The 27,977-nt window shown below is 36.0% G+C and overlaps 1 protein-coding gene across 2 annotated transcripts in view; it reads left to right on the top strand.

The window, feature by feature from the left end:
* Positions 1 to 27,977, top strand: part of LOC125653910 (A disintegrin and metalloproteinase with thrombospondin motifs 9-like) — a 92,675-nt gene that overhangs the window by 44,109 nt on the left and 20,589 nt on the right. For both annotated transcript variants that reach the window (XR_007362123.2, XM_056143269.1), the window contains exons 7-28: positions 2,484 to 2,524; positions 5,158 to 5,263; positions 8,721 to 8,870; positions 10,030 to 10,171; positions 10,347 to 10,451; positions 13,212 to 13,354; positions 13,674 to 13,737; positions 14,512 to 14,626; positions 15,020 to 15,156; positions 15,826 to 15,955; positions 16,108 to 16,206; positions 16,321 to 16,487; positions 17,506 to 17,626; positions 17,941 to 18,076; positions 18,348 to 18,519; positions 18,758 to 18,922; positions 19,225 to 19,389; positions 23,001 to 23,294; positions 24,591 to 24,758; positions 26,397 to 26,615; positions 26,957 to 27,115; positions 27,523 to 27,702. Coding sequence is in view for 1 of the 2 variants with exons in the window: in XM_056143269.1 (XP_055999244.1) it covers positions 2,484 to 2,524; positions 5,158 to 5,263; positions 8,721 to 8,870; positions 10,030 to 10,171; positions 10,347 to 10,451; positions 13,212 to 13,354; positions 13,674 to 13,737; positions 14,512 to 14,626; positions 15,020 to 15,156; positions 15,826 to 15,955; positions 16,108 to 16,206; positions 16,321 to 16,487; positions 17,506 to 17,626; positions 17,941 to 18,076; positions 18,348 to 18,519; positions 18,758 to 18,922; positions 19,225 to 19,389; positions 23,001 to 23,294; positions 24,591 to 24,758; positions 26,397 to 26,615; positions 26,957 to 27,115; positions 27,523 to 27,702 (3,178 nt within the window). In the remaining variant the exon portion in view is untranslated. The remainder of the gene's footprint in view (positions 1 to 2,483; positions 2,525 to 5,157; positions 5,264 to 8,720; positions 8,871 to 10,029; positions 10,172 to 10,346; positions 10,452 to 13,211; positions 13,355 to 13,673; positions 13,738 to 14,511; positions 14,627 to 15,019; positions 15,157 to 15,825; positions 15,956 to 16,107; positions 16,207 to 16,320; positions 16,488 to 17,505; positions 17,627 to 17,940; positions 18,077 to 18,347; positions 18,520 to 18,757; positions 18,923 to 19,224; positions 19,390 to 23,000; positions 23,295 to 24,590; positions 24,759 to 26,396; positions 26,616 to 26,956; positions 27,116 to 27,522; positions 27,703 to 27,977) is intronic.

The raw sequence follows: 27,977 nt of genomic DNA, 5'->3' as shown, positions 1-27,977 counted from the left end.
CATTGCACATACATTATTTTTTATTGTTAGCTATCCACTATACAGATATAGGGGGGGGGGGGGGGGGGGGGGGGGGAGTCTCCATACTTTAGATAATAATATATGAGATCATAAGGGGTTTTTTAATCACCCATTGGACAGAATTCTTCAGGGTTGGGTTTTTTTATAGGAAAGAAAAAATAAAAAGTATAAGAATGAGTAATGATTCCTTGGATGATTCCGGCAAGAAGTTTTGTCAGAAAATGACCATGAGACTTTTATTTACAACTTCGTGTTTTGTTGCTTGCCCACTTAAATTTGATGTTCTTGATGAGTGACAGTCCAGTTCCTATTTGGAGGGAGGTCATCATTCTTACATTAGTAACAGGGATTATAGCTGGGGTTGCTTTCTGTGGCCTCCCCTCATAAAGACTGGGGGTTCATCTGTTCTTTGTCTCCTCTCTGGTGTGACTTCCCGGTTCTATGACCAGGGAGCTGAAAAACTGCTGCTAGAGCTAGATGTATTCATGACACTAAACAAAATAAATGAAAAACCCTCCTTCCAAATCCCCAAAGTTGAAATAATTTGTGGAAGAATATAATTAAAACAAGATAATCAATAAAGTGTGGACATAGAGTTCTATATGATTTGTATTTGAGGTAGATACCAAAACCAAACTGTATATGCAAAAACCCAAAACCCCAAAACACTGTTATTTAAGAGCATTCACCCTTACACTTGGGAAATTTCAGATGATTTTACAATGAAATATATATGGGTATCTTTAAAAGTCTTTGAGTAAGATTCCTGATTGGTCAGTAGGCTCTGTATTAGATTCCTGATTGGTCAGTAAGCTCTGTATTAGATTCCTGATTGGTCAGTAAACTCTGTATTAGATTCCTGATTGGTCAGTAGGCTCTGTATTAGATTCCTGATTGGTCAGTAAGCTCTGTATTAGCCCTATGGGTAACATGATTGTCTTTGAGTAAGATTCCTGATTGGTCAGTAAGCTCTGTATTAGATTCCTTATTGGTCAGTAGGCTCTGTATTAAATTCCTGATTGGTCAGTAAGATCTGTATTAGCCCTATGGGTAACATGGTTGTCTTTGAGTAAGATTCCTGATTGGTCAGTAGGCTCTGTATTAGCCCTATGGGTAATTTGGTTGTTTTTCAGTGGAACATGATATTGGTTGTGATGGAGGTTAATTAACCAAAAAAGATTTATTTGAAAGAAGATGGTGTGTAGAAAAGATAAATCAGACAGGCTAATCACATGGCTTCAGACATGTTTGCTGGGATTTATGGTCATAAATGTGTTCTTTCATGAGCCTGAAAGGGACAATGTCCTATCTGTTTTTTAATTGCTGATACAGCTGAAGCATATTTATCATTGATTAAATTCTGCATGATTCAATAACTTGATGAGGATGCCCTACTGATGTAAGATTAAGTGATATTTATTTATTTGTAATTATAGGAGTAGATCATACATAGACTCCAGAGTCATTATCATTCATGGGTAGCCCTTTAATCTTAGGAATTTGAACAAAATACACGATTTTATGTGATATTTCAATGTACAGAACTCGTATCTACAAAAAACACCTCTCAATGAAACTATTAACTTTTGGCTATCCACAAAACTTGACTTCTGTGGATTCCAATGATTCTGCAGTATCAATGCTTAATAAGTGGTGAAACTTTTCTTTATACAATAAAACCCCATAGTATGGCTTTTCTTTGTATAAAGAAAAGTTTCACCATTTTATCCGAAGTTTTATGGTTGAAGCACTGTCTTATTTTTTTACCATGATTGCACTCAAATAAACTTGCAAAAGACAAGTGATACAAAAACTGAGATGAAACATTATGTATTTTTTGCTTGCCAATGGCTTGAGTTAGGGGGCGTGTTCACCAGATGTGGGTGGCATAGTGCCACATGTGACTTGACTGGGTGTTTAGAGTAATGGGTCCACACCTCAGTATGTCGGTATTGACCAGGAGTAATACATCACCTCAAGCTCAAGAGAAGTTCTTACCTGCATTAGATTCATCTTTTTATATAGGTTGCTTTAGCAAAAAACTGCTCGGTCTGTACTTCACGTATTGCAACACTAATTGTTTCCAAAAATTTCCAATTTCGGTTTGATATACTTAACCACCTTGTATCGAGCTGGGGACATTTATTATGTAAATTGTAGAGCATGAGGGGATTTTTATAATTTCTGACAGATTGACAGCTGTAAAGTACTTCTGACAATATTCTAATGGGTTTTAGTTACGATGTACGAAAAGTATCAGAATGATTAATTTTGTTATACATGTGTAAAGGATGAAGTTTGCACCAAGTAAAAACATTGTGAGAGCTAATAAATGTGTAATTACTTATAAAAATCTATGATTATCAATTTAATTCCAATTTTTCTGACAAGATAATGTACAAAGATATTTGATGAATTTTCACATTGTTCCATACATTACCGGTATTTTTCATGTTTTACAGACAGGATATCTGCAGAGCACGCTACAAATGCGACACGCTGGGTAAGTTCAAATTCTAAAATTAGAATATCGGACATCCTAGGCCATGTTTAGATGTACTTAAATTCCTCTATAATGTCAGCTCAGGTCTCGGTAACTCTGAACATTTCAACTTGTCAAAGCATTCTGTCCCCACTATATGAAAACTCCATCAATTTTTACACGAGAGACATCAATACTCTTACCCTGTGTCAGGTGGAATTTTGTCTGCCGTATTCACCTAACAACACAAAGTGTCAACGGAATCAGAAATATTCTGTTTCAGGTAGTCACTTCCTATGAAGGAAACTAAATTTATCCACACTGAACTATTATTGGGAGATGAAATTTTGATTTGGTTTGGAATTTCATTTGTTTTGTGTTGGCATTCCATATATCATTGTTTCATTTTTTATATGCAAGAAAATCTAGTTTCCCATTTACGAGACAAAAGTCACTTCCTCTAAATGTGAAGACACAGGGAACACAGTGCACCTCATCCGGATAGTTTGTATTGTGTTTAATTAGTGATATTATAGCCCTAAACAAGATTGCCCTGATAACCATGATGGATGGTGAAATCGAATGATGGTCCATATTTCACAGCTTAATCATGTTAGGTCAAGTTAAGTTCACACCCTGCAAGCAAATGTTCTAATTAATTACTGATAATTATGTCCCAGACTGGACGATTTATGATGTCTGGACAGCTGCTATTGTGATTATAAACAAAGGTTATAAACAGGGTGAGTTGTTTTCGTCACCTCAATAGACTAACTAGGATGAAGTTCATGCTGCATGATTAACTCGAAATAAGATTTAGGATGTCAAAATTCCTACATAATCCAGCTCAGTTGCATTTGTTTTTGACATGCCTGTAACTTTAATGAGTACATGTTTTTCCCCAACCAAATGGCCATGTCATTTCTTTATTAAGTTTGAATGAGGGAAATCATATGAACATTTCAAATCGACTTTAGCTCAAATTGTTGTGGATCAAACAAACACCAAAGGTTAAACTGTTATGAAATCTCTAATAAAATCTGACACACATGTAATTATCTCTACTTCAGACACAATTATTAAAGTGTGCCACTTGATTTCTGAATGTAATACGCGGACAGCAGCCAGTGGTATGTTATTTGATGAAACTAGAATGGTAATAGTGAATGTGTCAGGATGTCTGGCACTAAGTTTGAGTTGGCTGCAGAGCTTGCATAACTGCAGTATCAGATTGACCTGAGAGGCAGTTCAGTAGCTGGATTCTATTATAGTTCTGTCTGACTAACGAGTCATCTGAGTGAGTGTGGTTGGGAGGCTGAATTAGTCCACATATACAGAAACCAGTGAAGTTGCAAAGAATTTTCAAAGATTCACAGTGTATCCTTGCTGGTTTGGGTCACTACAATATGATAAAAGCTGATTTAGTATGTACTGCAGTTATCCCTATGTGTAAGAACATCAGTATTATACTGTATCTAAAATCTAGCACTATTGGAGCTGATATCCATGCACCGTTTGGTGTAACAATGGCACCTATGTCGTGTATCATGATGGATAAGCTTCATTGCCAAAGGCGTTAAGATATGAGTCCCGCTAAGCAAGTACTGGTACTCGTACACTGTCATACTACATACCTGAGAGATTCTGATCAAGTAGCAAGATTCTGATAAAATAGCAAGATTTGTAAACAATAGCAAGATTCTAAACAGTAGCAAGATTCTGATCAAGTAGCAAGATTTGTAAACAGTAGCAAGGTTTTTAACAGTAGCAATATTCTGAACAGTAGCAAGATTCTTAACAATAGCAAGATTCTAAACAGTAGCAAGACTCTGAAAGGTGACAATATTTAAAACAGTGGCAAGATTCTGAAAAGTAGTAAGATTCTAAACAATACAGTGTGATTATAAACAGTAGGAAGATTTAAAATGGTAGCAAGATTTAGAATGGGTGTGAGCACAGGAAGGCACCAATGCAGCTGCTCACATCACCAAGTGCATCATATCTAAGCAGACAATGATTGAAACATTTGTTTAACATAGCAGAGTCACTGAGGAGAAAAAACTGTAAGAACCGAGTCCTTGATCATTTCTAAATTTTTAGGTAAATTTTAATTATTAAAGCTAGTGCAAAAAGGAAACTGAACTTTTTAGGATCACATTTTTTGTTCATTAGTCAAACCGTAGTGTAATATTGGGTGACATTTTGAACAAAAAGGCAGCCTTACTGATCAGACTTTCTCCTGCAGGGAAAGACCTGAGTGTTATTGGTTTTGAATCAGAGGTCTACACTGAGGCAAGATTGAGATGCCTAATAAATGAAGTCATGGCTGTCTTATTAGAAATTAGGGGCCCGCCTGGAATTTTAACCACCCCATCATCAAAATATTTGGTTACTTATTGTGTCTAAAATTCTACAAGCTCAGGAGAAGAGTCACTGTGACCTTTGGTTATTTCAAAAGGCAAGAAGTTTACATGACAGGTCTTAATTTGAAAAAAAGTTCGAATAAAAAGACCAAGTTCCAAGTGTACAGAAATACATGTACTTCAAAGATGAAAATAAAGACAATCAATGTATATTTTTTAATAATACATGCACTGGTCTTCCATTACCTTTGTCATGACAGATGATTTCCAAATATCTACATTATTTTGCAGGACTGGCAGAATTGGGGACAATGTGTGACCCTCGTAGAAGCTGCTCCATCATTGAAGACAATGGAATTAGTGCTGCTTTCACAATCGCACATGAACTTGGACATGTGTAAGTTCAACTTTTTGTCCATCTTAATTTTTGTGGTCTTTCCTATTGGGTTGCAGCAGACACTGTAGAGGTAGGCGATCCCTATGTGATATGTGTATATTACAAATCTGAAAGTGTTAAAGCAAATAAAGCCTCTTATGCAGACTGGTGCCATCATAAACATAAAACAGTGTAGCAAATTTATGAAAATGGTTATTTTCCCCTCTGTTTTTGGAGTGGAATACATTTTCCTCATTAATTTCAGGATATTTTATTTATTATGATATAGTTAATATATTTTATATACTTTTGCCAACACTGAATTTTACATCTTAGCTTTGTTTTCCATAAGAACAAGGATACAATTGTGTACTTGTAAACAGCATTTATGATAAAGGAAACCATATAAATAATTCATAATGGATTTCTGTGAAGTAGCTTGCTTCCTGTCAATTAATTATCATTAATTAAGTGTCCTAAATGTGTCTCCTTTGCGTTTGGTTTGACACATAATGTAGCTACAGTATTGTCGTTAATAGAATTATCTTATGAATTTTTATGTTTCTAAAATCAGATGAAAGTAAATGCTGACTTTGCATGTTGAGATTGGAGAAGGAGTTTCATTGATTAAATGAATAATCATGAATGAATGTTGGACATTGGATCGGAGTGCACTTTACGTTTTCTTACTGCTACACTAACACTTAACCTACAATTCATAGATAGATGGCATCTCAATACACAGGTGAAACTATCAACAGTGTCTACTTGTGGTTTGGTGTGCTGTGTAGGTAAAAAGTGTTTTTCGTGCTCCTTGCTCTAACTGTAACTTATAATTCCAGTGGCAGGTCATTTTGTTATACAGGTGTGAAGCCGCTGACCTGATTCAGCCTTTCATTTCCTGTCCATTTGACAGCAGTTGAACTTCTACATGTAACCAATTTGTGGACCCAGTTTTTAGGTCAAATATACAGGTGGACTTTTTTAGTGGATGACACTGCCAGGTTAAACTGATATTAATGCATTGAACTTTCATCTGCAGAGACATGGCTATTAGAACCCTGGGACATAGAAAAAAAAAGCTTCTTTACTTGACAATGGTCTGCAAAACGACATGTTAAAGGGATACCCATGTTATTGTAGCAGAGATATAGGGAGGTCAAGTAATTGTCAAGGACCTTATTAGGTGTATGCACATTTAAAGTTGTTCTTTTTTATTTCTTCTGTACGAGTGCTACTGAGAACCTCATCTACTTCATAACAAACTCGAGAGCATATCTAAAGAAGTATTTGATATATTGCCGAGTTAACAATCAGGGCCGTCGGTCTCTCTATGTAAATCAGTGAGTGCTTGGTCATGTATATATGGCTATCTATTTGGAGAAACTGAGTTGTTGTTACAAAAAACATTACATATTTTGTTGTGTTTTGTTATTCATTAATAGCAGGTATTGACCTTTGGTCAGTTTGGGTTGGAGTATCAGATGTTTGTTGGTGTCCACGGTAGTCAGCGTTAAGGAGTTTGTTAATCTGTCTGGAGATGCCTGTGATTTGTACAGCTTCTTCTTTTTGCTTGTTTTAGAAAGTTAGATGGTTGTATCGTATGTTCCTGTGCATTGGTGGAATTTTATAAGAATTAAGAGTTGGACCAAGTGTACTGAATGAAGCGAAGAGTCTGAAGAGATGTTCACTGGGGACCTAGATAATTTGCAGTAGTACTGAATGACTTTATTTTATCAGAGTTTCTGCCAAGAAACCGCTTTTATCAGAGAATTTTATGGAAGCTGTTATAAACTGCTTTTCAAATTAATTTTGAGGCAATTAATGTCGATAAGCAGTGTTTGATTCCGTTTTAAATTCTGCATGCAACAAGTGTGCGATCGAAGCCTCTCAGCATCCTCACAATTTTCAGTGACAAATAATTCAGATAAATTGCAGAATTTTGCAGACATACCTGGTGTGAGACCTCAAAAGGACTTCCTGTGTTAGATTTAAACAGATAACTGTGTCAAACCTGCATTAAAATCGTAAAGTAATCTGCAAGACTTATCATAAGGAGAACTGATAGAAATGACAAAAATTGCAACAATTTATGAAGTGGCGTGATTCGGTGTATAGAAAACTTATCTTGATACAAAATAAATTTAGCTGCCTCTGACTTTTTATGTGCCTTAAATAGAATGGTATCGAATGGTTGTGGTATTTGCTTCTGCCCAATTTCCTAGTTCTCAAGTAGGATGAGGGTGGGTGGGGATATGTTTGTGTAGTGATCAGAATTTATTGATTTTTCATTTAAATGATATCTTTTCTGTAATATTTAATTGTGAGCTAATATTATATGGTCATAGTGTCATTGGCCCATACAGGTAATAGATTTTTTGTTCCTTAGAAAAAAAAGTCAGTGCAAAGGATATCTTATTTAAGCACGAGTCCCTTTTAAAACTTCAGATTGCAGAGGTTACTGAGAAGTTTGAACAAGGGTTAAATCGTGCCTTTTCATACATTAACCCCCTGCATCTTTTGACTGTCCATTCAACATTTGCATGTGAAGGGAAGATAGACAAACAGCTCAGTCATGAATTGTAGTATTGCTCCATAATTAAATGACCAGAATTTCAATTAAAATTTTCAGTGGTAATCAAATCCTGAGAGGTTACAGGGTGTCACTCTGAATGAAGTATATAGGAGATGGTTGCTTGGCTGTGTGGTTGACAGATTGTTATGAATGTAATGTTTTTATAACCCATCAAGTTGTGAAGCTACTTTTTTAATCAGATCTAAGATCAGATTCTATCAGGATTTTTGAACTATTATTGCCAAATACACACCAAGCAATTGTTTGATGTCATATTGTGAGAAGCCAGGGGGACCCTGACATTAAAAATTTTTGAATTTATTGTTTGAAAAAAAGTTGACATAAGGTTTCCCACTGATATATCAATGGTGTGCACTTCAAAGCAGAGCAGCAGGTGTACCCATGTGGTATCAGCTCCCTCTATTGTTTGGGTTGAAATGCATTAATGGAACAACAGTAGTACATCTCACCTACATAAAAGTGCAAGAAACTAATGTTAATGGCTTATGATGTCATTCAGGTTTGCAAAATATGCTTGCTAATTTAGTTTGGCTAAAGTTCTTCACCACTTTCTTTAAATATGCCTCATATTATGACATTTTAGACAGAATTAGAGCTCTACTTCTATTAATCAGGTGATGATTAATGGAAGCATGCTTTAGCCTGACACTGAGGCCTTGGGACAGTAGTAGGGTCACAAAAACTCTTTTCATATATTATGCATTTCAGTGTTGGAGGACAAGGTTTCATACATTTATTTTGTGTTATAAATGTCATGTGCATGTAACACTCTATTCAAGGCAATTTCTTGTAATAGAATTAATCAGAAATTTTTGGTAGCATAAAAAGATTGACTGCCAGTATTGATGATGTTGTTGAGATAAATGACATTGGACCTTACAGATTCAGCCTGCCTCATGATGATAATAAGAGATGTAAGAAGTTCTTGATGGGACCTTACACAGACCATATTATGTCTCCCACGCTTGACCACAACACCAGTCCATGGACCTGGTCCTACTGCAGCTCAGAGCTCATCACCAGGTTCATTGAGTAAGTATTGTCAAAGATTATTGCAGCTCGGAGCTCGTCGACAGATTAAGTATTGTGAAGATTACTTAAGCTCCCAGCTCATCAGTGTTTACTGAGTAAATATTGTCAAAGTTTGTTGCATGTTATCTGACATGTTTTGTTGTATGACAATGATCCGATGATTTGACATGTTTTGTTGTATGATAATAATCCGATGGTTTGACATGTTTTGTTGTATGACAATGATCCGATGATTTCACATGTTTTGTGTATGATAATGATCCGATGTGTATGATAATGATCCGATGATTTCACATGTTCTGTTGTATGATAATAATCCGATGATTTGACATGTTTTGTTGTATGACAATGATCTGATGATTTGACATGTTTTGTTGTATGACAATGATCCGATGTGTATGATAATGATCCGATGATTTGACATGTTTTGTTGTATGATAATGATCCGATGATTTGACATATTTTGTTGTATGACAATGATCCAATGTGTATGATAATGATCCGATGATTTGACATGTTTTGTTGTATGACAATGATCCGATGTGTATGATAATGATCCGATGATTTGACATGTTTTGTTGTATGATAATGATCCGATGATTTGACATGTTTTGTTGTATGATAATGATCCGATGATTTGACATGTTTTGTTGTATGATAATGATCCGATGATTTGACATGTTTTGTTGTATGATAATGATCCAATGTTTATGATAATGATCCGATGATTTGACATGTTTTGTTTTATGATAATGATCCGATGATTTGACATGTTTTGTTGTATGATAATGATCCGATGATTTGACATGTTTTGTTGTATGATAATGATCCGATGATTTGACATGTTCTGTTGTATGACAATGATCCGATGTGTATGAAAATGATCCGATGATTTGACATGTTTTGTTGTATGATAATGATCCGATGTGTATGATAATGATCCGATGATTTGACATGTTTTGTTGTATGATAATGATCCGATGTGTATGATAATGATCCGATGATTTGACATGTTTTGTTGTATGACAATGATCCGATGATTTGACTTGTTTTGTTGTATGATAATGATCCGATGATTTGACATGTTTTGTTGTATGACAATGATCCGATGTGTATGATAATGATCCGATGATTTGACATGTTTTGTTGTATGATGCAGTGCAGGTTCAGCGGAGTGTTTATTAGATCGCCCGGGTAGACGACGAGAGCGATCTGAGAAAGGAGAACCAGGTGAACTGTACAGCATAGACAAACAGTGTGAACTTATGTTTGGACCAGACTTTAAGATCTGCCCTTATATGGTAATTTTTGTTAAGAATACATCATTTAAAGTATTTCAAATTGATCTCATAAGAGCATTTAGCCATTCTTCCCTTCAAAGGGGATAAATTCAAAACATATGGGAAATGATGTAGAATTTCTTTAAAACAAAATTTTAATGAAAAATAATTTTGAACAAATATAACTTTTAATCAGCTGGACTGCAAACGACTGTGGTGCACGGATAGTAAATCAAAGTCTAAGGGCTGCAAGACGCTCCATATGCCCTGGGCAGATGGGACCAAGTGTGGTGCAGGCAAGGTAGGATGGCCTCTTCTTTCAAGTCCTCACTAGTGGTGGATGTAAGAAATGTAGTTTGTAGTATGTTAATACAGCAGTTCAGGCAATGGCCTGGAGGTCACTTTTCAACCTCCAATGGGTCAAGGACACAGACCTGTTGTGCCAAAAATGTGAATATATCATAAGTCCACACTGAACTGAGTGAATTATAATGCTTTGCAAGCTTTGTTATGTATTTGAATATTGATTAGCAAAAATATAAAAATAAAAAAAAAAATAAAAAAATAATTCTCGGTAAAGATAGACTTTTATGTAACTGATAGGACAAGTTAAATGTGCTACATGTTTTACTTGATAATGATAGTCGTCCATAAAAGATTATGTCTTACTAAAATTTCGTATCATATTGATCTCCCCCAACCACCACCACCGCAACCAGAATTCATCGTCTATTGTTACCCGCTGAAAAGTTATGGATACTAGATAGCTATGATCCACAGACTTGTTCTAGTTCTAGATTGTCCTGATTTCCTCCTGTCATTGCATTCTGTTCAATTTAGGTTTTAGGCCACACACATGTTCAGAGGTACATAGATTTATTGGAAAAAACGAATCTTATGACACATCTTTAAATAATAATTTGGCATTTTCAGCAGCTTTATGCTACAAAAATATTCATTCGACATGGAAGAGATCATGATTTTAATTTCCAACAGAATGGATGACTCGATCATCTTTCTGAACTTTTAATCATGCCTTTTTATGACAACTTGTAACTATTGCTCACAGTAATGAACAAAAAATTCTGTTTTGCACTGATGCAAGAAACTCCTGACAAGAAATGCGTAATATTCTTTGTAGTAAATCTGCACTTTACGCAATAATTAATCTTGATATAAAAACTTGGAAATTTGGCAGCGTGTACAAGTCAGCTGGTTACGACGATATTTATTAAATTGTATATAAATCACATTATCTGAAGTGTAGGCATTAAAGATATATACCGAAAAGTGAAAAGTGAAACCAGACTATAGTTTTATCAAGGTTAATAAAAAAAAATTAACATATGTAAAGCAAAGATAATCTTGGGAAAGAAACGGCATCAGTGTGAGGAAAAACAGGCGTATTGATCTGTTAATGTTGTGCAAATTGAAAACTTTGCTGAATCGGAAATATTGAACTATGGTTTTGTGTTCAAAGCAATCTCATTTGTATACAGTATTGCTGAATTAACTGTACAAGTGCAAAACTTGCACCCAATATCTAGAACAAATGATGAAACAAACTCTTGTGAAATTTTCAGACATCAGTTAAGTATAAATATATTTATCAATCATTTCTCATATAGACTTCCTCAGTGTACAAAGCTGTCTGCAGCCGTAGTGTGCAGTGGCCCAACTCTCAAAATATTTATTTTAGCATGGTTATATAAAGAATTTGATTTAATGGATTTATGTCTTTTAATCTTTCTTAACAAGATTATTTAGTTGTGATTTACTCCAATACATCATCAGAGTTTTATGAAGCAGACAGGAAAATTGCCTACTTTATAGAGAGGGATCGTGACTTCTGTTGGAAAGTTTGTAAATCCTTCATAAATGCACAAATATAACTTATATTAAGTGCCCGATTTAATGTTCATCAGCTTCATACATTCTTATGACTTCTTAAAACTGGGAGGTAGATCGCAATCTTAAAGAGTTTAACTGTGCCCTGCTCTCAAAATTTATCCCCCTTGATTATTCAGTAACATATTTTGAATGCCCCACACAGCATCATGTAAGATCTACACCGAAAAGTAGAGGACTCTTTTTATAGTTGTTGCCTCATCATCATCATCATCATGTTTTATATCCTGGGGAGCCCTGTAAAGGGAGACAAATTTGTCAACAGGGGAGGTAATTTAGATAATCTTTTGAAAATTTTATTCAATAAATAATCTTATTTCTAGATGTAGTTTACACGAGAGGAACAGATGTTATGAAGGTGTTTCGGTGTAGAGACTCTTCAGTGTTAATTATTTAAATCATCAGGCTTTACTCTTCTGCATCACTCAGTCATAAAGCTGACTTGGTGTTATGTGTTAGAACTAAACTTTTACGAGCAAAATGATAAGAGGTCTGTATCTTGTGAGAGTAACCTGCTTTTAATTGCTGTATGGGTTCAACCACGTTAGGCAGCAGTTGTCAGAGAGGCCAGGGTGTATTTTTTATGTTGCGTACCCCACATTTTTCTTGTAACCTCGTTTTTATTTGACATCAGAGATGGTGAAAAACAAAACCTGTTCATAAGGTGGTAAATGATTACTGACGTCAATAATAGAAAAACCGCTCGTCAGAAAGAGGGCGTAGGGGGGAAAATGACCTTGATCTGTTTAACCTGAGACAAAAGGGCACAGACAAATAAAATGTGATATCAGTAATTTTATCACATGTTCCATGTTCAGGGTTAATAACTCCCAAAAGATTGGAATGAAAATCAGTGAAAAAGTTGCCTAAATATGATACAGATGGTTTACTTATAATCTGCTTGATATGATATATAAGCCTAATTGTTTTATTTTATGGTACAGTTTGATGATGAGCGCATGAGTCTGTGTTCTTAAGTCTTCTGTAATGGGGATGAACAAATTCAGATATTAATAAAGAATGTTTTAGAGTAACTCACTATTAAGATTTTATTTTCTAGTTTGAACCAAAAGAATTAAAACATGGTAAAAAATTTCACCTCTTTTTGGGGCATATATATCAATAATTGTTGATTTTGGTTGTACTTTTGCAGTGGTGCCAACGTGGAACTTGTGTTACCAAGTCGATCATCAAAGCTATCGATGGCAACTGGGGAGGGTGGGAAGTGTATGGTGACTGCACAACTACCTGCGGGGGAGGGGTCAGAATGGCCATCCGAAAGTGTAACAGTCCAACGTAAGTTCACGTGATTTCTAGTTTTATCCCTTCAGAAGAACATTGGAAGAAGGATATGATGATAATAGGTGGATCAAGTTGAAAATTAACTAGTGAAAATAGACTTCTATGGATAAAAATGTCTCCTTTCATAGACAATAATGATCTGGAAAAGAAAAAATGGATGTAAAGAAAGATTTATCATGTTTATTATAGATAAGCTTTTTGCTTTCTTGTGAACTTTTGTATGGAGGAAGGTTTGGAGAGTCGAGATTGGTGCTGTATTGATGGATGCATCATTCTATAGTAATTTATGTCCTGTTTACTTTTGTTTTTGCAGACCAGCCAATGGAGGTCGGTACTGCACTGGACGTAGAACCAGATATAAATCTTGTAACACGAAGGTAAGGACTGGTCCCTGAGCTGGATCGAGATCTCAATAACTTCTTCCTTTTCCACATTTCTTGTGTGCAAATAAGTTGCAGGCTTTATGTTTTGTTTATTGACATGTAAGTGCACAGGAGTCGGTGACCTCACAACAATACCTTTTGTGTTAATGATCTCCCATGAGGCATTGCAACAAAACCTACAAGTTAACAGCAGCTTCCTCTGTGGTGTTGACAATTATGTACTTAAAAAAAAATAAAGAATTAAGATAGCAAACGTTTTTTTTTGCTTCTCTGAAACCTGCAAGTAAGCATAATTCTAGATGGTATGGCAAGTAGGTCTGTCCTTTGTTTGAATGTTATTTAATTAATCATAAAGGATATTTTTAAAAATGATGCACGAAACACCTTTATTAACACAAAACAGGTGTTTATATCAGGAATAAAACTACTGTTTTGAGTGATAGAAGCAAATGAGAAGGCTGTGTGAATAACGAAACCTGCCCACAGAGTCCAAGAGGTAAACAGGTTCAAAGCCGTTCATCTCTACCCATAAATAAACATCAATTATCCTGTTCCCAGGAAGTTCTGCCATATTGGCAGTATTTTAGTGTTTATGGGAATTGGGGGGTTTGTTTTAACGGGGTTGAATATCCTGGCTGTCAGGTCATCTATCTTTTGTAATATTCTTTTTTTATGTATAACCCTGAATGTTTCATAACAAAATGTTTTTATTGTTTATGAACTTCGTTGTTGTTTTTGCTTTGGATTTCCTCTGATTATATATTGTAGCCCTGTGACCCAGGCAGCAAGGATTTTCGAGAAATCCAATGTTCTGCTTTCGACAACAACCTAAAATTGCAGGGTCTTCCATCAAATGTCCGATGGGTCCCAAAGTATGCAGGAAGTATGTTAGTTATCAACAAGTAGGAAAAAATAGTCATGTTATAATATTACAGGCAAAAAACCTACAACCCAGCATCAGAAAAAACTACATTGCATAGTTTGACATACGCAATAATCAGAGAAATCATTTCAGTACATTTTCCGAGTTGCACTTACAAGATAGTTGTTGTCATAGTTCTATCAGTTGGTTAAAAGTATTATGGTGTGACTATTTCTAAGATATAATTATACTCTACTTAGATTTTACAGACATAATTATAAGAGCCTTATGTTTGAGTGAAGACAATTTTTGCATATTTACCCGAAAATCAATTTCTCCCATTTAAAAAGTGATTTACGAGGATTACATTGGCGACATGCCGCTGGATAATGGCTTGCTTTCTGTACGTTTCAGTTCGTCTGAAGGATGCTTGTAAGCTGTACTGCCGAGCCTCTGCTAGTTCTGCTTTCTACCTGTTGAAGGACAAGGTTGTGGACGGAACCAAGTGTGGGCCTGATACCTTTGACATGTGTGTGAATGGTATCTGCCAGGTAAAGACACGCTGCAGCTCTCAGCATTGTGCTGTTCAATCATATTTACAAGTTTTCTTGGTTGAAGAAGAAATAAAGACATGTTTGGGATCTTGATTTCATAGTGGAAGATTTGATTTCTTTGTGTTTGTGGTATTGATTCATTTGGGGGAGGGGGGGGGGGGGTATGGGGTATTTCAAATTTTGGGGTATGTTCGTACCCTGAGATCTATGTTAGCCCCCCAATCCCCTGAGTCACTCACTGAGTGATTTTTATAATATATATCCCACTGATTACTGATTGGTATGCCTGAATGGAGTTTTAGCTCAACTTTAAGGAAATAAGACCATTTACAAAATCTCATGCAGACCACATGACCAGGGATTAAAGATTAAATAAAAAACCCATATTTAGCCTTATATAGAGTAGAAATTTGCTTAAACTATATACCACAGGGATGTCTTGGAGCCCTATTAGACGATAAGACATTAGACCTTTATTCTTGTTTGTGAAATCTAAGGGGGGGGGGGGGGGGGGGGGGGGATCGTTGTGTTAAGTAAAAACATATATTTAGTATGAGAAAGAGTCAGAAAAATTCCAATTCATTTTCTCTTATAGTGATGTGTGTCACAATCATGTAAACACAATGTTCAAGACATTAATGCCATACATAATGCTATACATTACAGAAAGCTGGCTGTGATAACAAACTGGGTTCCAACATGGTGGTGGATCGATGTGGTATTTGTGGTGGAGACAACTCGACGTGTCGCATGGAGAGAGTCTTCAACCGTTTCAACCTGGTCAATTTGACATATGGTATAGTTATTTTAAAAAATATTACCTCACCTTTTTTACTATCAGTCATAACAAAATATTACTATTCCAAAGTATAATGAGGAAGGATTGGAGGTGAAAAAAGATGAAATTTTGTAGAGTTGGTTGATATGATTTTTTTTCCTCTTTGAAAGGCTACAACTATGTTCATACCATGCCAACCGGAGCACGTGAAATTGTGGTGAAACAACATGGTGTTGTATCAGGACTTGATGAAGATGGCAATTTTTTAGGTAACAATCAGTCTGTCATCCAATTCAAGATTTTGAATGCTGATTGCAGATGCTGAATGTGTTGCATTATTTGGAAATTGTAGTGTGAAAAATTGTTTACATGATTGTTTTCAGCTTTAAAGAATGGCAGTCAACATTTCCTTTTAAACGGGAACAAGACCATTAATGTTGCCAAGACCAGGATTCGCGTGGCAGGAGCGTGGATAGAATACAGTGGCTCCGGGGCGGTGGTGGAGAAGATCAATGCCACAGGGCCAATCCAAGAAAGTATCTCACTCTGGGTATGTAAGAATAGAAAAAACTTGTCATTGTTATACTGAAAACTCTACATATACTAACAATTAACTATTCCATCAAATGCTCTGTGAACCGGAGAATGAGAATTACTATTAAGTTTTTAAAACTTTAAATATTCATTCATTTAGAGCTTTCAATTCCTCAGAATCATTTTAATTCTTGTAATTTGGAGGGTTGGTTTTTTCTCTCTCTGATTTGGAACACCCAGGATCTTTCATATGATTACAGTTATGTCTGTTTTATAATTTAATTTGAAAGATAAAATTGGATTATGAGATCCAGGGATACAGATTTTATTTTTATGATAATCTGTCTTGATTTCGTAACCCAGTTTCAGCAGCATTCTTGTTGAGGCTTCTGCATGCTGACCCATTATAAGATTGCCAAGGAGCCCTCTATTCCAGTAAACACACATTTGATCATGTATCACCTTTTGTTTACATCAATCACCCCCTGCTTTCTATCATGAAGTCTGGGTCAGGAGGCCTCCCCTGCATTCAAAACTTAAACAAATGAATCCTTCTCTGTCATTGTAAAGTATTGTTTTCTGTCAGAACTAACAATTGTTTCAGGGTGTTTTCTCTTGCTTTGCTGTCAGACTCTATGCTTCCGATTTTTCATGCTCTCTTAATTCTTGCAGCTCTCGTTTATAATGTATTTTCGTATGTTTTTTAAAGAGGGGAATTGCATGTGTATAATTTGCAGCTGTTTTCATAGATCTTAGATTTTCTGAAATAGTACTGAATCAATGCATATATTTTCTGCATTTGCTTTGGGGGGGGGGGGGGGGGGTTGGCAAGATGACAAACATGTTGTTAAATTTGTGTAAAGCATGTGTTAAGAAACAGAATATTATTAACAATACAATTACTTTTTGATAACTATAAACAAGAACATAATCATTTATTTCTGTGATATTGAAAACTAAATGATTAGCCTTTTTTTAATGGTACATTTTTGCCATATAGTTTGATTTAAGTGTTTGGGTGTGTTAAATTTTAGGTCTTGTCGGTGGGGGAGTTGTTTCCCCCTAATATAGAGTACACATACGTCCTGAATGTAGAGTCTCGTTTTGTGTGGAGTTGGAATGGACCGTGGGAGTCTTGTAACAGAACATGTCAAGGTAGGTAATCTTTTCAATTCGTCACTAATAGATACACAATAAAAATGTCTAATTTTCTGAAATTTTGATTTATAAAAGTAGAAGACATTTAAACAGAATAGTTTTTTTTTAAAAAATTCAAAAAAATTTATGTATGTTTTTATGGTGGAAATGTTTTAGAAATCATTTTAAAAGATCTTAAACTTGAATTTAAAGTGTGGATCTCTAGAATCATGCTAATGGTTTCTCCTAGCATTACTGTAAATAGAACTGCAGGCTTAAGGTTTAGGAATACATTGCATTTCCTTTCTATCGTAATTGTGGTACATTTGTAGGCTACAGAACAAAGTCAGTGGTGTGTATCAGTGATGATGCAGAAAGAACCGTCGTCTCGGACAAGAAGTGTGAACGTCATCCGATTCCCAAACCAATCTCAAGGACAGAACGCTGCAACATGGGATGTACTCTTAGGTAGGGGGGAACTTTGTTGACAGTAGATGGAGTCACTGTTTCATATTGGGGATTTTAATGGAAATAAAACTCAGTTGTAAAATAAATGAAGATACTGACAGCAGCGTCTGTGTTCATCTATAATTTGCTGGAGTGCTTGCACAGAATTTTTTTTCCCCACAAATTATTATGTTAAAGAATTGGCACAGTGGGTGAAAATTATGTACAAATTGTGTGATAAATTCTGAGAAGAATTACATAATAATTCTTGGCAATTTACACCTTTTCTAAGGTGGGAGGCTGAAAGACATGAATGCTCAGCCAGGTGTGGAGAAGGGGTGGCTAAACAAACGGTGAGGTGTGTGAAGAAGACTGGCTGGAGAGAGGAAACAGTGTCTGAGGATCTGGTCATGTGTTCAGGGGACTGTAACCCCGCTCAGTGGCAGTACACAGAGTGGTCCAGGGTAAGCTCAGCAGGAATCGGAAGTTTTAGGAAAAGTGATTACTTTTCAATAAACATTTTCTTCCTTGGAAATATCTATTTACAATTATTGATAAGGTTTATAAACACTACTCCTCAGTTCTTTACTCAAGTTAATGCATTACTTTGTTGGCCATTGATTTACATTGGATAGATTCTTGGTATGGAAACAGAAATCTATCATACAATAAAAGTTTCTCATAATTGTTTGACTTTTGCAGTGCACTAAGACTTGTAATGGAGGTTTCCAGGAGAGGGTAGGGAGATGTATGGATTACCGACAGAATGAGCTTCCAGATTCCGAGTGTGAAGACACTGGCAAGGTGATGATCCAGAAATGCAACGAACAGCCTTGTCCGGAGTGGCATGCGAGTGCATGGAATGGGGTAAGACAGTTATTTGATGAACCCTGTAAAATGTGAATCACAGTTTGTCATCCATTTAGAATAAGAAAGGACTTGGAGAAAGTTCTGTGACAAATTGTATGTGATCTGTTTAATATAACTTGCATGCACAACTGTCGAGATAATTACAAATCCATTTCTATAGGTACATATGTATGACTCAGACCTGTGTTTTAATATATATGATTTAATGAATAACCCACTTCCATATGATAAGAATTAAACATACCTGGCCTAGAAACATGAACAGAATATGATAATGTGAATGGTCAATTGCTTTCTAGTGTTCACACACTTGTGGATCGGGAATCCGACACAGGAAGATCTTCTGTTACCAAGGAAAAACTAAAGTCTCTGAGAAGGAATGTGACCGAAGCAGCCGGCCCTCCAACGTGGAGGTCTGCAACAAGGGGTCCTGTCCTATCTGGCACACCTCTGGCTGGGAAAGGGTAGGTACCAGCAATGTGTAACAGGATGATTCCGGGTGAAAAATGCAGAGATATTCCTAATGAGATGTATGTGTGCAGAGGGTGTGTGGTAAAGTAAAAATATGGATACAATGGGGAAAATATCAAGATGGGATGTTGGATCAGGGTTTTTTCTTTGCTTGTATGTGGAGGAAATCATATAAATATTTTCATATTTTGGAAACATTGAAATTCTGAAGTTTGAAATATTGTGTTAATGGTAAAATTATCAAGTATTTCTTCACTAATGGAAAGTTTATATGTAAAAGATGCATAGAGTATATTAAATCTGCCAATATATCAACTAGAAATAAAATCTTGTATAAAATTTAGGGAAATGATAATTTTACTATCAATCTCTGTAAATGAAAATGACACTTTTATGAATGCAAAATATTACCCCCCCAGTTACATCTTCTAAAACTCTCCTCTTTGATAAGAGGTTGGTTTTTTTCCCCTTCAGATAGTGTAAATTTATTGGAAATGATATCAGGAATGGGCACAGAAATTCAGAAAAGATTTCCTATTTCACATTTATTGACTTTCCTAGATACATTTTGCAGATATATAATGAAATAAATATGCAAATTAATCTTTTTGATATGAATAAACCAAAGCTTTAATGAGATACAGATATGTAAGTATCAGAAGGTATTTTGCTGCTATGCAGCCTTTGCTGTGTGCAGTAAGGGAAAATGATTGCCATTTGATCCAATCGGTCATGTAACTGACCATTCTCTTTGAGAGCTACTTGTAAATTGATGGATGAAATACTTAGATTATGGTCAAGTACCACTTACTGATGCTAGCTGATTGGGTTCATCGTGGTTATCTGTCCTTGGGAGACTGTGGTGTGATGGATTATCTACCCCTGATCTTTCAGATAATCTGTCATGTATTAGATTAGACAGATAAATTCTCTGCGGCTGGCTCCAGATAATCCATAAGTTCCTGTTCCCCATACTGTCTGATGATCTGCTACTGAGGTAAAGATGTTTTGAGTGTTGCACCTAATTAGGATTAAGGTCAGTGATGGGCCTGGATTTAACCCCACGGTTCAATCATTGAGATGTTATTGATGAGGGAAGATGAGAGAAACGACATCCAATAAAATATTCTCCCATTTTAAAGCTGTTTCTTTTCCCTTGTGCTGAATGATGGAGAGAAATGCAGCGTTTATACATAGCATAGTTCTTTGGAAATTCTTACTTCAGTTGAATTTAGAAAAAGTTAAAATTTACGAGGGGTACATTTCACCCTCCTTTTACCAACTCATTAAAACTTTCATTAAGAATGTGTGATGTGTCTATAGGAGATAAAAGGGAATTCAATTATATATAGACATTTAAATTTTCAATGAAAACAATACTTCAGAAGTTCAAGATCTCCTATATTTGAAAACGGTTAGAACTATTGAAAATTGAAAAACTTTAATGAAAACTTTGGTATACTTTTGTTTAATTAGAAAAGTGGTAAGTGGGTGTGTAACACATAATCAAAATACATTCAACATGACAAGAGGACTTTTATTTTCATCCCCTGGTAAACACTAGACACTGAAATCTTGATTAAAGTTAATCTCACTGTCAATTCTGGGCCATTATTTTGGGTGTCAGGTTGCTTCATGTGTATGTGGGTGAAAAGGCCAGGGTTAGGTCAAAAAAGTCATCTGGACATATTTTTAATCAGTTAAGTGTAAGTTGCAATGATTTTTATACATATTTAGATAAGGAGAGGAAGGTGCTGGGATATTGCTGAGTGAGAATTGATGTGACGTGATAAGGGTAGGGAGACACAGTTATAGGGCTTTTATAGACATATGAGGTCAGGGAGGATTGTGGAGGAGATCCTGTACGGAATTTAATAACCTTGATGTTTTTATCTACCTAAGCTTCATTGAGATTCATGGGTAGATGATAGGCCCTCCCTCCATTCATGAAATGGTTCTACATCATCAGGGTAACGACCAGGGTTCCCGAAGTCTGGATGTTTTATGGGTGACCTTTGTAATCTTTCTGTCACCTTAATGTCAGGAGGGCAGGTTACAGGATTATCTCGTAACTGTCATAGATTGTTCTAAATCTTGTATTATTACAGTGTATCAAATGCTACCCTCCTCATAAGGAATGGTAGTTAATATAACAAGGAAATATTTCAACAGGTCTGAAACTAGATTTGTTAATGATAAAAACTGCCTTGGTAAAATCTCATTTTAAAATTCTGGTAAAGAGTATGGATACTAAGAATAATAAATTTTATTCAGTGATAGAAATAAAGCTGCTAATTCATTATGCAGTGTGTATTGTTTACCACAACAAATGTAAAACGTAAACCATCAGTTCATGAAAAGGTTCCTTTGTGGGTACAGTTTTTCGTTTTTACATTTATTAACTTTATGAGGTTTACACGTTGGTCTATAGATAAATTGAGGTGTAATCTGATATCAAAAGTCTCAACAATTGTTTTATTTTGAGATCACACCAGTGGAAAAGCAGTAGTGTAAAAGTGGAACGTTTGATGTGGAGAAATTGATGAATACATTCAATTCATCAAAGCTTCATCTTGCTATGAAAATGAATTACCTTCATGTATTTCTTTGTGAATAAATATGTTTATTAATTGATACTAGCAGGTACTTTTTAGGTCTCTCTTTCATCCTATTAGGTGTGTTTACTACAAAGCCAGTTTGATTCATGGGTTTCCTGCCTCATGCAATTTTACCATATGAACACACATGCAGATAAATTATTGTGAAACAAACAGCACCTTTGGGTTTTTTAAAACTTTGAATGTTATAAATCAAACTGTCCTTGGGTTTTTAAAACTTTGAATGTTATAAATCAAACTGTCCTTGTCAGGCAGCCTGTACACTTTTTCTGTTAAATCTTTTCTGATGTATTGAAGGTCTAGTAATCCAGGTTTGGACCCAGCAGATTGCAACCAACACAAATGACTACCAAATTAAGTAAACATCACTAATGACTAAAGTAAATTTGAATAACCCAAGTGTGATTGTGTAATAATTATTTGACATGAGGTCATCAGTAGCCATGAGCAGTATACCCATTACATATTCAAAGGTGTATTTCGAAAAACAGAAAACAAAATAAAAACACACAACAAAACAATAAACACTGTAATTGCACCAAGCAAAGAAAGAGGGCTCTCTATTTTATTAGAGGGAAAATTTGTCAAAGTATCCTCGCCAAATTTTTTAGTTCAGATAATCATTTAACTTTTGTCATCAATGTAACTATGCACTTTTACAATATGCCGGACATCCCAGATGTGCTGGGTCAAATGGTGGATATTTGGAAAACGTCACCATGGCAAACAGATGATTTGAATCCATCTCTAAGTTTGATTTTCCCATGAGTAATGATGTTTACCTATCATGCAAAATTGTGCAGTGAACTTTTTGTTTTTTTGTAGGAAGTAGTTTACTGTTTCTCCAATCAAGGGAGAAAAATCCTCAATCATGAGACAAAACAATTTGACACACTTGAAAATACACAAGTATGTCTGATATTGTGATATTCAGCACTTTTTAGAGTTGTGTTATTTATAATTACAATTTTTTCCCTATCTGTCAGTGTTCTGTGAGCTGTGGACATGGGGTGTCTGTCAGAAACGTTCAGTGTCGCAGCATTGATGGTCAGATTTTGAGGGGAGGAATCTGTGATCCTTCAAGTCGACCTTATGACACCAGGAAATGTTACATGGGACCGTGCCCTCTTAGACCACCACAGAGGTCAATTGTCGCTAAAATGACCAACATCACCACTACTACTACACCTACCACCACCCCCACCACCACCACTGATAGGGCAACCACCACCACCACGACACGACAACCAGTCAAATGGAGAGCCAGTGATTGGTCTCAGGTAGGCTTAAGAAAGGTTGAACTGTTTGTACCTGAATAAACTGTTGTGTGTTCTTGAGTCTAGCAACAGTTTTGCACATGTCTGAGTGCTAGTGATCTGCCAAATGCATGGAAAATAGATGTTGTCTGATAAATCGAACAATTATCAAACTTGTAAATTGGCATCAGTTTTTCAAAGGTTCAAAGGAACTTGATAAGTTTTTTTAAAACACATTTTAAATCTTAAAACTGTCTGCTGATTTCATTTTATCAAATTAAGTTGGCAGTTCAACAAAGCACCACTCTTTCCTTGATGAAGATGAGATTTTGTTAAGGGAGTTGGGCTAATAGTCAATATTGAGTGTCTGCTGTTATTCAGAAAGTGTCAGTTCATCACACTAATCCACAGAGGATTATCTGTTTTCTATCAGACGTTTTTTGTGTTCGTATTTCCCCTCGCCTCGTTTTTTTAATCTTGCCAACATTTCAGTTCACAATGATCTTCTAACAGCCAGTAATGACACTGAGCAGGGTACATTATAAAATCTTATATATGCTGGATATTCCCCCCTCATGCTCTGAACATTAAGAGGAGTAGGGAGATAATGATTTGGATTGTATGTATGGGGAAACCTTTTATATAGGAGCTCACAGTTGAACTAATTCAAAACTGCATATCCCAGCTGCTATCAAATCTTAAATTGTTAATGAGTTTTATTTTTAAACTCAAGGACTTCTATCATATAGGATTGAAATAGAACATTGATGTGCACATGTAAGTGTTGAGTCAGGTCAGAAAAGGAAGCACTGCAGACTGCCAACAGAGTTGTTATATTTCCAAAATTGTATGAGAAATCAGACAAGATTCTCATTAAAAGTCTGCATCTCACATGCGTTTTGTTAATTGGAATTTAACAAGGTAAAGAGAAAAGTGATCTACTGCCTCAGACAAGCTTATCCCTTGGAGAAATCTTGCCAGCTTGTAAAGATGGTATCGAGATAACATGAGAAGAGATATTAATTACCCAAAGTCCACATGTTTAACAGCAGAGGGCATCTGTGTGGTCTGAATGACTGAAGCTGGCCGGGGTCAGCTGAGGTCAAGGAGCAAATCAACCCCTGTAATACCATATCTCTACAACTATCTTGTTGTGCATTGGACTATTATGAATGCTGTTCATTTCTTTTTAAAAATCCAATTGAGTTAAATAAATGAGAGGGAGAGAGAGAGAGAGAGATTTCTACACACAAAAAAATCTTGATTTGACTTACTTTTACATAAACCTACCCTCATGTATATCTGTTTTCTTATTTACAGTGTTCTGTGACTTGTGGGGAGGGCAGAAGGAACCGCTTTGTCAGATGTGAGGATTCCCAGGGATATATGAGAAGTCCTACCCTCTGTGGTCATCTAGACCGACCTGTCAGTTCTGAGGCCTGCACTGAACGGCCCTGTGGGTACTGGAGGTCTGGACCCTGGGGACAGGTAGATAATATAGCCTCCTACATCCCTTCAATTCCTGCTAACAATGAATTTGTTTGAGTAGCTACATGAACACGGTTCTCTAACAATTTGGCAATGTGTGCTTTGCCCAGCTAATTGGAGAGAAAGCAGAATCATCCATAGGATGGTAATGAAATGTCTGCTGACCAGGTTCAGGGCGATGGTAATGAAATGTCTGCTGACCAGGTTCAGGGCGATGGTAATGAAATGTCTGCTGACCAGGTTCAGGGCGATGGTAATGAAATGTCTGCTGACCAGGTTCAGGGCGATGGTAATGAAATGTCTGCTGACCAGGTTCAGGGCATTTTCTGTACAACTGCCTTGAAAGTAGTTACTGTTTGGTCCAACCGTTTGCAGGGAGTTCACTGAAATTTACGGGTTTATTATTTACATCTATTTTCATGAATGATGCTATATATGTCCATTTAGATGTATGATATTAGATTAAAAAAAAACATTACTTGCAAATTGTCAAATTATCATGATAAACAGGGGCAGAAAGTCTGTTAATTAAAACATAATTATAGCATACATATTGTTTATCCTGCAACACAATGTTAAGTAAGAAATAAGATTGTGCATACCAGATCCTGTTTATTTTGCAAGTAGCATAAGGGAATATAGCTGTGGTTTATTATTAGGTTACCCTAGGCTTTTTGGTGTCAGTAAAGAAGGTATATACTGTATGTACAGAGTTTTCTTTTTCCACCAGAAAAATGGATTCTAAAAACAAACATCTTTCTTTCATCATACAATTGTATATATATAAAAGCAAATGTATGCACAATCAAAGAGAAACAGGTGCTATGAAATCTTCTTGCAACTAGATATGATTTACAGGAAGAAGAGATGTACTTTAAATTTTCCTCTGTTTAAATGAAGGGTTGAAGAATTTTTCAAAAATATGACGTGACAGTGTATTCAATGGGAATTGACAGCCCCACAGCAGCTAACACAACTATCTGTATTCTCATCGCAACTGCTGCAAAAAATAGGCCTCAAAGTTTGACAGCAAAGCTGATTTTAATGCTGAAGAGCCTGTTAACAAAGATATTAACTGGCTTAATGTGACAGTATATGCTGTCAAATCCTCCATTCTGAGCATGGGCCATCAGTTACAGGGGAGGCAATCCAGTAGTGATTTATGAATTAGGGTAACTTTTCATTTTTGTGATGTGTTATTTTTTCCTCTGGGAACCATGGATGAGAACAGAGAGTTAGTAGAATCTGATAATTGTTGTCATTCAAAAATGTTGCCATGCACTTTTAATTATATGAATATATGGTTTCAGAATGTAAAAGATAAAACTCCTCGTCATGTGTACGGCATACATGATGTTTTTGCTCTGCAGACATACAATGAATTATACTCACCTTCTGGATTCTAAACTTTGATTATTATTTTAACAGAGTACATGTAACTTTTGTAATCTAGATGTTGTTTTCCTGCTAAATTCTTTTGCGATGAAATGGTACGAAATATGTAATCAAAATGTTTTTTTAAAATAGTTATGTACTCCATAATATGAAGTTCTTAAATAGGTACTGAAACTACAACATATAGTATTGAATTTGAAAATAAAAAAGAAACTTAAGTTCCAAAACTGTTTGTAATTACAGTGTAGTGTAACTTGTGGGGAAGGAGAGAGGGTGAGGCAAGTCATATGTTTCAATTACAACCACCAACGTACCGCAGTCCACCAGTGTAACGCAGCCATCCGACCGGAAACCTCACGGAAATGTCAAATGACAGACTGTCCAGGAGACGTCGTCTTGAAAACACCAAAGAAAAGCAATATCTCTCCACCCGGTGATTGGAGGACTGGGCCCTGGACCAAGGTAAAAAGATAATGATTGGATGGTCCTTGGACTCATGTACACAGATAATGATTGGTTGATTGATTATGGACTTGGGTTAAGAGATAATGAATGATTGGTTGATTGATAAGACCTGGTACAAAGCTAATGATTAGTTAGTGGATGAATTGGTTATCTTAAGACCAGTGGTCCATATCTAGAGCAATGACAGGTTAAAGACAGAAAGAAAATCTTAATTCCACAGAGAACATTTTCAAATCTGAGAGGGAATGACGAATTAAAGTACATGTATGAGGAAAGTGAAATTGCTGAAGTTGTTAACACTCCTTGCATGAAATAAAAGGAAAGCCACTTTTCTTCAGTGTTCTGTAAGCTGTGATGCTGGCTGGCAAAGAAGACTGGTAGTGTGTCTGTCTAACAATGAGCACAGCGAACAATGTGACGTCAACCGCAAACCTGAGGAGACGCGGATCTGTAATATGCCTCAATGTCCATCCTGGAAAACTGGGCTTTGGTCTCAGGTATGCTTTGTTTAATGTGGCAAGTTACCACAAGGAATGATTTGCAAATAATGTCAATGTGCTGTAAACTCAGACTGAAAGAAATACTGTACATACTATTTTTTATTTTCACCCTTTTCCTGAATTGGCAAATTTAAAACTGGGTGAATATGAATTCATTCATTATTTTAAAGTAGCAAAATGTGGCTTTGGCCGAATTTAAAACTAGATGCAAGTTCACTTTTGATAATTGAGATTGGTGCAAAATTTTCACACACCATGTTACTGTGTGTTACATTACTTTTTGTGGTACATGATTTGGGTTCTGATTTCTTAGAATATTTACGTTACTGTGTGTTGCAGTGCTTTTTGTGGTACATGATTTGGGTTCTGATTTCTTAGAATATTTATGTTACTGTGTGTTGCAGTGCTCCGTCACCTGTGGTGGAGATGGAATACAGAGTCGAAGAGTCACCTGTGAAATGGGCAACACTCGCATTGTGCAGGACTTCATATGCAACAGCACTCGGCGTCCAGTCGTCCGACAAGCATGCAACAATGGTCCATGTCAGACTAAACGTCGCTGGAAGGTGAACCCGTGGCAATCGGTAAGACGCAATAGGTGGTATGAAAGATATTATAAAATGTTACGTGATAGACGGTATAGAGAACGTATTCGCAACCAGATGCGAAGGCGTAACCAGCCGAGGAGTCGTAGAAGGAAAAATCGCCCACATAGATATCGACAGCGACAGAGAAGGCGATACTAAGGGTGTCAGAATTATTGTAACACTTAGATTGGGATTTTTATATTACAAATTCTCTTGTACTGTGTCAGGAGAGTAACCTTTATGTTACATGTTGTTAGATTTGATTATCTTAG

Source organism: Ostrea edulis, chromosome 7, assembly GCF_947568905.1.
Source record: "Ostrea edulis chromosome 7, xbOstEdul1.1, whole genome shotgun sequence".
Lineage (NCBI taxonomy): Eukaryota > Metazoa > Mollusca > Bivalvia > Ostreida > Ostreidae > Ostrea > Ostrea edulis.
Note: the sequence above shows the minus strand (reverse complement) of the source record. Positions and strands in the feature narration are given on the sequence as shown.